General features: G+C 46.3%; 1 protein-coding gene across 4 annotated transcripts in view; it reads left to right on the top strand.

Annotated features, from left to right (window-relative positions):
- CDC42BPB (CDC42 binding protein kinase beta) overlaps positions 1 to 12,790 on the top strand; it is a 183,471-nt gene that overhangs the window by 157,917 nt on the left and 12,764 nt on the right. For 2 of the 4 annotated variants that reach the window (XM_068254625.1, XM_068254626.1), the window contains 5 exons: positions 1,346 to 1,466; positions 2,817 to 2,934; positions 3,027 to 3,197; positions 7,788 to 7,914; positions 11,750 to 11,805. In XM_068254625.1, coding sequence (XP_068110726.1) covers positions 1,346 to 1,466; positions 2,817 to 2,934; positions 3,027 to 3,197; positions 7,788 to 7,914; positions 11,750 to 11,805 — 593 coding nt within the window. The remainder of the gene's footprint in view (positions 1 to 1,345; positions 1,467 to 2,816; positions 2,935 to 3,026; positions 3,198 to 7,787; positions 7,915 to 11,749; positions 11,806 to 12,790) is intronic. The other 2 variants (XM_068254627.1, XM_068254628.1) reach the window with 1 other exon arrangement.

Genomic DNA, 12,790 nt, shown 5'->3' on the forward strand with positions numbered 1-12,790 from the left:
AAGACGGCGTACAAGAGAACTTGCCGCCGGGAGACTTGGGCGCAGGATACAGCTTGTATATGGCTTATCCTGCTGCTGCACAAGTTCCCGGCAGCGTTAAATACTATTCCCCCTCCAGGTCCACGTGGATAGTGGGAAATTATGTAATTCGGCTTCCAGCTATTGCTGGGGGTCGAATTACAGTGTTTTTGTTTTTTTAAACACAATTTTTATTTTCTCCCATGAAACACTGAACAGGGGGTAAACATTTGTACAGTCTGATAAGATAGGTACATATATCAGTTATGCGTTGCATTAAGCATCTCTCATTATAAACAGCTATCTCTTCAGACTTTAACAGCTTTAAACATCTTAAGGTGGCCATACACTGGTCGATTTGCCATCAGATTCGACCAAGAGATAGATCCCTCTCTGATCGAATCTGATCAGAATGGGATCGTATGGCTGCCTTTACTGCAAACAGATTGTGAATCGATTTCAGCATGAAACCGATCACAATCTGTAGTGGTGCTGCTCCTCCTCTCCTGCCAGACACAGCTTGATCCACAGCCATTACCCCGCTGCTTCTTTCTTACTATTGATAGCTTCCCCCCGTAAAGATTCAAAGGGACACTTAAGCCAGAAAAAAAAATGAGTTTTACTCACCTGGGGCTCCTACCAGCCCCCTGCAGCAGTCCTGTGCCCTCGCAGTCACTCACTAATCCTCTGGTCCCCCGATGCCAGCTAGTTCTGCTTCTACCAGCCCCCTGCAGCAGTCCTGTGCCCTCGCAGTCACTCACTAATCCTCTGGTCCCCCGATGCCAGCTAGTTTCATTTTTGCCGACAGGCCCGGCTCGTCAGGACTGGTCACTCGTAGCTTTTTTCACATTCCCGACTGTAATTAGCGCTATTGCGGGCCGCAACGCGTACAAAAATACGCGTTGACGCATTACGAACGCATAGATATCCGGCAACGCGTATTTTTGTACTGTGTTTGGGAGGGAGGACCACTAACAAACAAACACGAACATTTATATCACGCTTCTCTCCTGGCGGACTCAAAGCGCCAACTAGACACCAGATAACTGTATAGGGGAGGGAGGATGACCACTAGACACCAGGGAACTGTATAGGGGAGGAAGGTTGACCACTAGACAACGGGGGTACTGTATAGATCTTGGAGGGGAGTAATTGGATTCCAGGGAACTTTATAAGGTGGCCAGTAGACATTGAGGTCGGCCCACTTTGTATTTGACTTTGACACCCTTGATATAGAGGCACCATCTCTGGTTACCACCGTTGTGTAGAAAGGGAGTATTTTCAAGCTAAGAGTTCCTGGCATTCACAAGCGGCATTTCTCTTGCAGAAGGGGCGGCTCTTACTGTGCCGGAGACATCGGATAACAGCAAGAAGCAGATGGTTCGGACCAGGAGCAAGAGGAAATTCATGTTCAAAGTACCGGAGGAGGAGAGAATACAGCAGCGCAGGTACATCAGCACTTCAGCAACTCTTTGTAACAAACCCACGGCCATGACCCCCCTCCCTGAAACGAGCGCACGGCCATGACCCCTCCCTCTTTAAAACGTGCACATGGCCATGACCCCTCCCCCCTGAAACGAGTGCACGGCCATGACCCCTCCCCCCTGAAACGAGTGCACGGCCATGACCCCTCCCCCCTGAAACGTACACACGGCCATGACCCTTTCCCCCTGAAACGAGCGCACAGCCATGGCCCCTCCCCCCTGAAAGCGTATGGCCATGACCCCGCCCCCTCCTGAAACGTGCACACGGAAGCAGAAAAAAAATGATCGGTGTCAGTGGCCGGCGTTTTGTTCTGAGCACCTAGGATTACACTGTACACGGTTTCCATGTAATCTTAGCTACATGTATTGTCCGAGACATACAAGCTATGTCCAAAACAATAACTAGTGACCAGAAGAGGGCAAGCTTATATTAGAGGTGGGGAGCACAGCATAGGTAAGGGACATTGGGTTGATATGTATTTAAAGCAGGAATATTAGCCATACTATGCCAGGGAATAAAACACATATATAAGTAGATAAATACTTGATCTACTTGCATAACACATGTATTGTACTGTCCACGTTTTGATTTCAGTGAATTTTATATAGTAAATGAAGAGAATTCTGTTCCTGTTGGGAACCATGTCTTTTGCCCACAGTTTGAGGCTAACTCCTGATGTCATTTCTGCCCTTAACTTTTTTTTCTTTTCTCCTCCAATCGCTGAGTCACCTCAGCCTTGCTTGTAAACACAAGTGAGCAGAGGATTGTGTTTCAGATAGGCAGCTAGGCAGGGAAATAAATGGAAGAGGAGGGATATATTATAGATAAAAAGAACCACCAGCATGCAACTGTTTGGCACTGACTGTTAAAGGGCCAGTGCTCCTAAAGTATGTGATAACTCAGTATGTGATAACTCAGTTGGGGATTTTATCTGGGCTGTAATCAGAAGAAGCAGGCTGAACAGTAAATAATGAAACAGAGAGCAGGGTAGGTGTTTTCTCTAATGTTCCCACTGATATATATGGTAAAATACATGAGGGTGCTTCGTCTCTGGTTCACTTTAAGCCCCCTGTACCATGAACCCTCCAGAATAGCGGCAAAATGCTGCATGTCATGAGTTTTGTGATTAGCTCTAATTGCAAATTGCTGTGCCAATGGCAGCAGTGGGATCACTGCCATATATACTTTCTATTGCGCTAGCGCTTTAAAAAAAAAAGAAAATACCGCTTTTGGTACAGATATTGCAGGAATATGAAACGTCGGGGAGGTTTAAGGCGTGTAAGTTGGCTAACTTTTAACTTTTTGTATTGCAGAGAAATGCTTAGAGATCCGGAATTAAGGTCAAAAATGATCTCAAACCCAACCAATTTCAACCACGTGGCCCACATGGGACCGGGTGACGGGATGCAAGTCCTCATGGATCTGCCCCTGGTAAGGCCACTGCGTCTGTCTGTCTGTAGGAAGCTTGCTGCTCTTCAGTCTTCATGATGATGAATCGTTTTTCTTCTTTCCTGTGAACCCAGCAAGAATCATCTCCTTCCCTCTCTTCCTCCCGACTCTCTCTTCTCATCTCTCCTCCTGCAAACTTTGAGCACGTCTATCACATGAGCTCTGTCTCTGCCACCGTCTACCTCCAGAATGAGCACAGCCCCCCGACTTCCTCCTCCTGCCCCTCTTCCACCTCCTTACCAAGGGTAGGAGTCTCTGGCACCTGAAGGCTTGCAGCTCTTCATAACACCCGCACTAATCCCCAGGCTTTTACTTCGTGGAACTTCAGGCAAAGCTTGTTTAGGGGCAGACAGCACCTTTGTTTTTTTTACTGGCTTCCTGTGCTTTTACTGGCAGGAAGTGATGTAATTTTTCCTCTGAGTCACCAGAACTTTACAGAGTACCTTGTCGTGTCACTAATGAAACCTCAGAGGAGCTCACAATCTAATCCTTACCATAGTCCTAATCGGATGTCTTCCTTATTATGTATTTATATAGCCATGACATCTTCTGCAACACTTTACAGAGTATATAGTCGTGTCACTGACTGTCCTCATAGTTGCTCACAGTCTAATCCCTACCATAGTGATAGTGTAATGTCCTACCATATTATTATTATGTATTTATATAGCACTGACATCTTCTGCAGCACTTTACAGAGCACATAGTCATGTCACTGACTGTCCTCAGAGAGGCTCACAGTCTAATCCTACCATAGTGATAGTCTAATGTCCTACCATATTATTATTATTATGTATTTATATAGCACTGACATCTTCTGCAGCTCTTTACAGAGTACATAGTCATGTCACTGACTGTCCTCAGAGGAGCTCACAATAAAACGTAAAAAAAATTAAAACCTCTTTAGTAGGTATCTACAGGAGATAACAGACAAGCAATACATTATATACTCCCCTATGGAGAGGGATGGCTCTGTATTTCTCTCCATGCCCTCGTCCAACCGCTGTCCTCCTTGAAGTCTTCAGAGACACGTCCCTGATTGCTTCGGAAGACTGACATATCCGTCCTGGACTCACATGTCCGCTTGCTTTCAGACGTTTTCGGGGGCACAAGTACTTCAAAATCTGAGGCGAGACAGACGTATGTGACCTGCAAGTCCAATAACTTTACCAGGAGGATAGTGGTGGAACAAGGGAAAAGACTGGAGGGGCTCTGAGATCCACAGCCTTCCCTCTCCATGGGTGGTTGTCTCTTTTTGCTCCAAAGTTGCTTTAAACATAAGGCATAAATGCAGGGGAGTAACTAGACATCACTGGGCCCGCCTGCGAAACCTTTGGATGGGGCCCCCTCCCCTGTGCAGAGAGCTCCTCTGTGCAGAGAGCAGAAAGCTTTTTTGTCTCCATGCCATTAGTTGTAAGTCTCTCAGGACAGGGTAAAAAAACTTCTGCCCCCACAGGGCCCCCTGCAGCTTCTGGGCCCCCCTGTAGCTGCAGCCCTTGCAGGGGCAATTGTTACGCCCCTGCATAAATGGGATAAATAGGTCATTACGTTTTGCCTGAAGTTCCTCTTGAATTACAGGATGGTTTCTGCAGCTTTCAGATAACCCTGACGTGCTTTTTTGATTTGATTAAAATAGAGTGTTACAGAATTTGTGCATGTTAACAACTCACCTTCAGTATCTGAGTGATATACGGTATGTTGTGCTGTTTGAGGCAAGAAAGGTTCAGTTTAACTAATCCTCACTTTTAAACTGTAGGGAGGCTGCCATGTTTTTGTTTTCTTTTATGCAATACCAGTTGCCTGGCAGCCCTGCTGATGTATGTGGCTGCAGTAGTGTCTGAATAACACCAGAAACAAGCATGCAGCTAATCTTGTCAGATCTGACAGTAATGTCGGAAACACCTCATCTGCTGCATGCTTGTTCAGGGTCTGTGGCTAAAAGTATTAAAGGCAGAGGATCATCCGGACAGCCAGGCAACTGGTATTGCACAAAAGGAAAAAGAAACATGGCAACCACCCTGCAGTTGTCCTTTAACCGTTTTTGTTTTCTGTTGACTTGAATTTTAGTCTTTATCACCCGGTTGTCTAGTTTACATTTTGATTTTGTAAACATTCTCATGTTGAGATTCAGCTGAACATTGGCGCTGTGATGAAAGATCGAAGAAAGTTGTTCTTGATAATTGTGCTGCATAAAAGACTGCTGTTGGGCGTGTGTATGGGGCTTTAGGACGATGTCGGTCACGTTACATGTCTGTTAAAGGGACTCTGAGCACCTCTCATGGGAATGCCTTTAAGCCAGACGATTTCCAACAAAGTTGTGCTGTGACCCCTCTGGAGGAGCCTCTTGTAATGGCCAAGCGTGTCACTTCCTCTTCCTGCTTCATTCAGTGATGCACTTCTCTAACAGAGAAGACAGGGGTGACCCGGAAGTTATAACATAGCCAAGATGGCAGTCTCGATATTTAAATTGCAATCAAACGAAAACTATTTGGTGTAGAACGGCGATTCAGGCATCAAATGAAAGAGGAGAGCACAAGCTACAGAAAGGTATGCATCTTTAAGTACTTTGCAGTACAGGTCGGAGTCTCTAGGCATACCCATGAGAGGTGCTCAGAGTCCCTTTAATGCTCATACACACGTCCTACGTAATGCACAACCAACCGCACAAGTTTTTTCACAAGTACATACCCACACACCAACCAACTAAACAGCCAATTCAGAATGAGAATCAGAATCATTTCAATTCACCCAGTACACAGATTGGCGTGCCCGGAATTGCTTGTGGTTCGCATGGCAAATGGCAGTACAAATACGTTTGACATATACATGACATACATGCTATTAAAACAATTCAGGTGAGAGCCTTGAGGGGGGGGGGGGGAGAGAGATTTAACCAGAGGGTGCCCTCTTCGGAAACACTCACTTAAATGAAACGACAAAACTGCACAACCTGTCCGCATTCAGGAGTGACTGTTCAAACGACTTGTACACACGTTCTAACCTGCACGATAGTTGGGGAGGTTGATCCTCCGGATGGCTCTGGCAAACAACCTGTCATCAGTTGGTCGTTTTGTTGTTTGCCATCCATCCATACACACACACACACACACAACCAACTATCGTCCAACAGGCCAAGTGTAGATGATAATTGGGCAGATTGATTGGATGTGTGTATGAGCCTTATGGTCCTGGTCTTGCGCCAAGTACTTCACTGACTGCTTTGTTTCTATAGAAGTGCAGATTTTTATCTGAATTGAGTCCAGGGAACAGTAAATACAAAAAGCTAAATCTAAGTTTTCAGTCCTTTGAGCAGTATTTTTTACATACTGTATATACAATATGGAGCTATACTTGTTCTGCACAATATTTCAGCTGTTCCCTGCGCTGCCCTCTTCTGGAGAGAGAGAAATTGTTCTTCCTCGGATCAGTTGTAGCCACTCCTCTAGTTTGAGTCACAGCCCCAAGTGCTCCTACCAGCAGCACTTCACATCCTCACTAGACCCTATTTTAGGCTTTGATGCTTCTCCAGCCAGGGCCAGCCCTAACATGAAGCTGACTGAATCACATGATTCAGGGCAGCAGACTGAAGGGGGCAGCATCAGCTCTACACTCAGATTATGGCTTTCAGTCTCTCCCTCTGCTCTGCTGCTTCTCCCTGACTCACAGAGCACAGAGCTTGCCTGATGTGAGTCTGTGTGCTGGCATGCCCCTTACTTAAATATGCATTGTTTTCTAGGTGTGTTTTATACCCAGGACACCTCCACCAGCGTTTCTTAGATAGTGAAGCACGGAGGTGTAGTGGTCAGCGCTATCGCCTTGCAGCGATGGGTCCCCGGTTTGAATCCCAGGTCAACATCTACAAGGAGTTTGTATGTTCTTCCAGTGTCTGTGTGGGTTTCCTACAGGCACTCCGGTTTCCTTCCACATTCCAAAAACATACAGATAAGTTAATTGCCTTCCCCCTAAAATTGGCCCTAGACTAGATACATACAACGTTGGACTGGGAGGTGGAAACACTGAGGAAATCCACCTGCTGGCCAAGCAGCAGTAACCCTGTGTTGTCACTCCCAATAGAAACCTGCATCAAGTCTTGACTGCTGCTTGGCCACAAAGTGGATTCCCTCAGCTCTTCCAGCTCCCAGTCCGACACTGCACATACACTACACGATACATACATCTAGATATGACTATGGTAGGGATTCGATTGTGAGCCCCTCTGAGGGTCAGCAAAAAAAAACAGGTCTCTACCTGCAAAGCACTGTTACTCGCAAATAAAATTGTCCAGTTCGCCTAAAATCCAGGTAGAGCCCCAGTCTTTTTTGCTATTGGACTAAAGTTACATCCTAGGTGGATACGGGTGGTGACTGGTTGGTTGACTCCCTGGTGCTATTGATGATTGGGTTGTAGCATTATGCTATTGTATATTACGTTTGACAAGACAATATACTCTGTACAGCGCTGCAGAAGATGTTGGCACTATTTAAATAATAGTAGTCTTGTCCCCCTACCAGGAGTTTATAGTTTTTGGGATTTTTTTTTTTTTAGTTTCTTTTTCAAGTAAAAAAAAAATTCCCAGGTAAAGCAACCTGTGCAGCACTGCAGGCCTAGATTACTGAGTGGGGACAGTTATTTCCTGCAGGCTCTGGCGGTGGTTGCAAGTTTTGCACCCCCTTTGTGAATATATTTGTTTCCCTACATTATACCAGCAATATCGCCCCATTGGGCTCCGGGTCTTTCTCCGAGGTTACTGGAAAACCACCAAGACTCGTCCTTCTACACATTATCTGGACTGTTAAAGTACTGTATATCACTCTGGTTACCCTCTTCTCTTGCAGAGCGTTGTCCCGCCTTCCCAGGAGGAGAATCCGCGAGAGAGGTCACGGCCACCTTCTACCAACATAGCGCGACAGCAGCAGCAACAGCAGTTGAGAAGTAGATCGTATATCTCTTGGCCGTCTTCAGGTACCATCATTTCCACAATGCTTTCAGTCAGGAGGATAGGTTATATGGGGACAGTTTTGCTTTTTAGAGATTGAGGCGATGGCAGAGCTTAGAAATCGCAGACTGAGAGAGTCCAGAGAGTACAGTCAGCTTACAACTGCAGAATAAGTCACCAGGCTTTTAAGAGAATGGATTATCGGTCGGCAAAGTTTTTTGTCAAAAAGGGAAAAGTAAAGAAAAATGGGCGAGTTTACAAGCACTCGTAGGCAACAGGCATTCAGTCCCTCCTCCGGTTGGCCAGATACAAGACAGTATTCCACAGATGAGAACTTTATGGTATAAGTGATACCACTTCAATAAGTAAGTCCTTGTTGAACCCTCTTGAGGACCTTATAAAGCAACAAGAAAATGTCACTTGAACAAGACCCACTAGTGGTTCATCCTTTCTATAGAGGTTAATTTTTTTAATTGTTTTATTCCCTTATGTTCTTGCTGTCCTGTGTACCCCATGACCATAGAATTGGGCTGTTATAATAAAATGTACTTGCTGTACTCGTGTCAAAGGAACCAGAGGCAGCACTAATAAAAAAGATACTTGCCCAACTAAATGGGAATCCTCTGCATACTCCAGGACCCTAAAGATTCCCCCATCCTTGCACGTCAGCACAGTTCAGCGCTGAGACCCCCCAAAAGGTGGCCCCTCCGCGCATGCACACTAGCCCCATCCTCCTCGAACTCCAGCGGAAATAACTGAGCCTGATTGGGGCTGCTCTACTGCGCAGGTGGCTCATGTCTGCGCAGTAGCGTGGTTCCGATCTGGCCCATGGGATGGTGCTAGTGCACCTGTGAAAGCTATCAACAAGCTTTTTTGGGGGGGTCCCAGCACTGGGGACGGACCTTGCGGAGGATGGTAATGGAAGCTTCTTTAAGATCCAGAGGCTTCCCACTCCCGAGATGAGTAATCCCTAGGGCAGGGATGGACAAACCTTTTTGGATGCGGGGCGCATACCTCTAGCTGCCCACATGCCTCCTTCCTCTCCTGTGCTCTTCTCCCTCCCTCCTTTCCTGCAGAGTTGTGAGCACGCTAAAGGATAGGTTTAAACTCATACCCACGGGCCTTAGTTTGACCAGCTCTGCCCTAGGGGCACTTTTTTTCTGCAGCAGGCCCAGTTTAAATACTTAAATAGAATTTGCTGTAACTATTCAAGTTTTTAACCACTCTTGCTGTAAAGAGCCCCTTTCTAAATACAAGGCAAAATCTTTTTCCTCCATACGCAAATCATGTGCCCCTAGTCCTGGGGACAAAAATATAATCTGCCAAGCTGTGTATTACATCAATGTCTTACCTATAGTGCGATGGCCAAAACTGTATTCCCTTCTCCAGATGTGGCATGTGGTGATTTATACAGAGGTAGTGTACTAGCTGATGATTTATACAGAGGGAGTAATGGACTAGCTGATGGTTTATACAGAGTTAGAAGCTTACTACCAGATATATATATATATATATATATATATATATATATATACCGTATATACTCGCATACAAGCCGAATTTTTGACCCCCAAAAAGGGGGTCAAAAGTTGGGGGGTCGGCTTGTATGCGAGTCTTCCCTGGTGGTCTAGTGGTGGGTGGTCCGCGCCCCGCTCCCCCCGCGGCCGCCGCTGCTATTACCTGCTTAGGCAGCGGCCGCTTCCTAATCCGCGTTCCTCTCTGAAGTTTCAGCGTGTATCACAGCAGCGCGCCCGGCGCTGCTGCTGTGACGATGCAGGGGGCAGGAAAGAGCGGTTCCCCTGGTAACGGCGATACAGATCGCCGCTATAGGGAGCCGCGCTCTTTCCTGCACTCTGCATCGTCACAGCAGCAGCGCCGGGCGCGCTGCTGTGATACACGCTGAAACTTCAGAGAGGAACGCGGATTAGGAAGCGGCCGCTGCCTAAGCAGGTAATAGCAGCCGCGGGGGGGGAGCACTACCTACCTATGCTGGGCACTATACTGGCTAAACTGGGGCACTATACTGGCTAAACTGGGGCACTATACTGGCTAAACTGGGCACTATACTGGCTAAACTGGGCACTATACTGGCTAAACTGGGCACTATACTGGCTAAACTGGGCACTATACTGGCTAAACTGGGCACTATACTGGCTAAACTGGGCACTATACTGGCTAAACTGGGCACTATACTGGCTAAACTGGGCACTATACTGGCTAAACTGGGGCACTATACTAGCTAAACTGGGCACTATACTGGCTAAACTGGGGCACTATACTGGCTAAACTGGGCACTATACTGGCTAAACTGGGCACTATACTAGTTAAACAGGGCACTATACTAGCTAAACTGGGCACTATACTGGCTAAACTGGGCACTATACTAGCTAAACTGGGCACTATACTAGCTAAACTGGGCACTATACTAGCTAAACTGGGCACTATACTGGCTAAACTGGGCACTATACTGGCTAAACTGGGCACTATACTGGCTAAACTGGGCACTATACTGGCTAAACTGGGCACTATACTGGCTAAACTGGGCACTATACTGGCTAAACTGGGCACTATACTGGGCACTATACTGGCTAAACTGGGCACTATACTGGCTAAACTGGGCACTATACTGGCTAAACTGGGGCACTATACTAGCTAAACTGGGCACTATACTAGCTAAACTGGGCACTATACTGGCTAAACTGGGCACTATACTGGGCACTATACTGGCTAAACTGGGCACTATACTGGCTAAACTGGGCACTTTACTAGCCATACTGGGGCACTATACTAGCTAAACTGGGCACTATACTAGCTAAACTGGGCACTATACTAGCTATACTGAGGCACTACCTACCCATACTGGGCGCTTTACTGGCTAAACTGGGCACTTTACTAGCCATACTGGGGCACTATACTAGCTAAACTGGGCACTATACTAGCTAAACTGAGGCACTACCTACCCTTACTGGGCGCTATACTGGGCACTATACTGGCTATACTGGGCACTTTACTAGCTATACTGGACACTACCTACCTATACTGGGCACTATACTAGCTATACTGGAACACACTGGGGGGCTGCACCAATCCAGCATTTCCTACCCCCGGCTTATATGGGGGTCAATCATTTTTCCCTGGTTTTTCAGGGAAAAGTTGGGGGGTCGGCTTATATGCGGGTCGGCTTATATGCGAGTATATACGAGATATACATATAGAGTAGTGGACTAGCTGATGATTTATACAGAGGGTGTAGTGAACTACTTGATGGTTTATCCAGAGGGAGTAGTGGACTAGCTGATGGTTTATACAGAGGGTGTAGTGAACTACTTGATGGTTTATCCAGAGGGAGTAGTGGACTAGCTGATGGTTTATACAGAGGGAGTAGTGGACTAGATGATGGTTTATACAGAGGGAGTAGTGTACTACCTGATGGTTTATACAGAGGGAGTAGTGTACTACCTGATGGTTTATACAGAAGGAGTAGTGTACTACCTGATGGATTATACAGAGGGAGTAGTGTACTACCTGATGGATTATACAGAGGGAGTAGTGTACTACCTGATGGATTATACAGAGGGAGTAGTGTACTACCTGATGGATTATACAGAGGGAGTAGTGTACTACCTGATGGTTTATACAGAGGGAGTAGTGTACTACCTGATGGTTTATACAGAGGGAGTAGTGTACTACCTGATGGATTATACAGAGGGAGTAGTGTACTACCTGATGGTTTATACAGAGGGAGTAGTGGTCTAGCTGATGATTTATACAGAGGGAGTAGTGGACTAGCTGATGATGGTAAACAGCTTTGGATCATTGAGGAGCTAAACTAACCTGCTGCAATAACTGCTGTCCCCTCAGGTGGAGGAGATTCCTCTCGGAGTATATCAGACGCTGACCAGGATCTTGAGAGAGAGGTAAGGAAGTATTTTAATTGTGAATTAATTGAATAGCATTGTGGTGCAGCAAGCAAAAAGGGCTCTGGAAATTTAGGTGCACCTTGTGCCGCGATGTGAATTATGCCTATAGCGGCACTCGGACAGTAATTTGGGCGCCGCCAAGATGGAAACCAAATTACTATAAAAACAATCTAATCCTGGGTACTCACGATGCGGTTTTTTCAGTCGATTTTCTGATCGATTTCCGATTCAATTTTCCAATCGATTTTCGATTCAATAATGCTATCTTTTCTTATCTATTTCCATTAACTTCTATGCGAAATCGATCAGAAAAACGATCAAAAATAAGATCGGACATGTCGGAAATTATCTATCGAACCATCTATGTCATGAAAAAGACGTATGGTGCAATGTTCTCCCCAGAATTTTTTCCCAGCTGGGTGGCATGTAAAAGTAGCCGGGTGGGGCAAAATGAGAATGCAGGGCCAGTGCTTCTGTGAGCAACTCTACTTACAGCATAGGAGGAGGTGAGCTGATGACAGCCGGGTGGTCACCAAAACTAGCCGGGTGGAGCACCTGGCTGAAAGAGCCTGGGGAGAACACTGTGGTGTATTCCCAGCATTACCCTGGAGTCCATGGTGTCCTGGAGGGGGAATAGTAATTAACGCCTCTGGAAATTTGCTGGAGCAGGGTGAGCCGGTTTTCGGCTTTGTCCTGTGCCCAAATTTTCCGGCGTCATGACGACATGAATGCCATTGCGGGGTCCCCCAATTTGAGCTGTGCATTTTTGTAGTGACCCTGAAATAAATCTGATATAAGCCGGGCGTGTGGTAAAGAACATAGCCGGAGGTCCTCCTCTGTGAAAACTACACAACAGGTGCTCCTTTCCATGCTGATAGGGATAGTCAATGAGATGTAAATAATTCCAAGTTGATGCAGGATTATGCAAATGTGGTGGGATTCTACTGGCCCATTTTTCAAGCTGCAAATATTTGCAGAATCC

The sequence above is a fragment of the Hyperolius riggenbachi genome, chromosome 9, assembly GCF_040937935.1.
Source record: "Hyperolius riggenbachi isolate aHypRig1 chromosome 9, aHypRig1.pri, whole genome shotgun sequence".
In the NCBI taxonomy this organism is placed as follows: Eukaryota; Metazoa; Chordata; class Amphibia; order Anura; family Hyperoliidae; genus Hyperolius; species Hyperolius riggenbachi.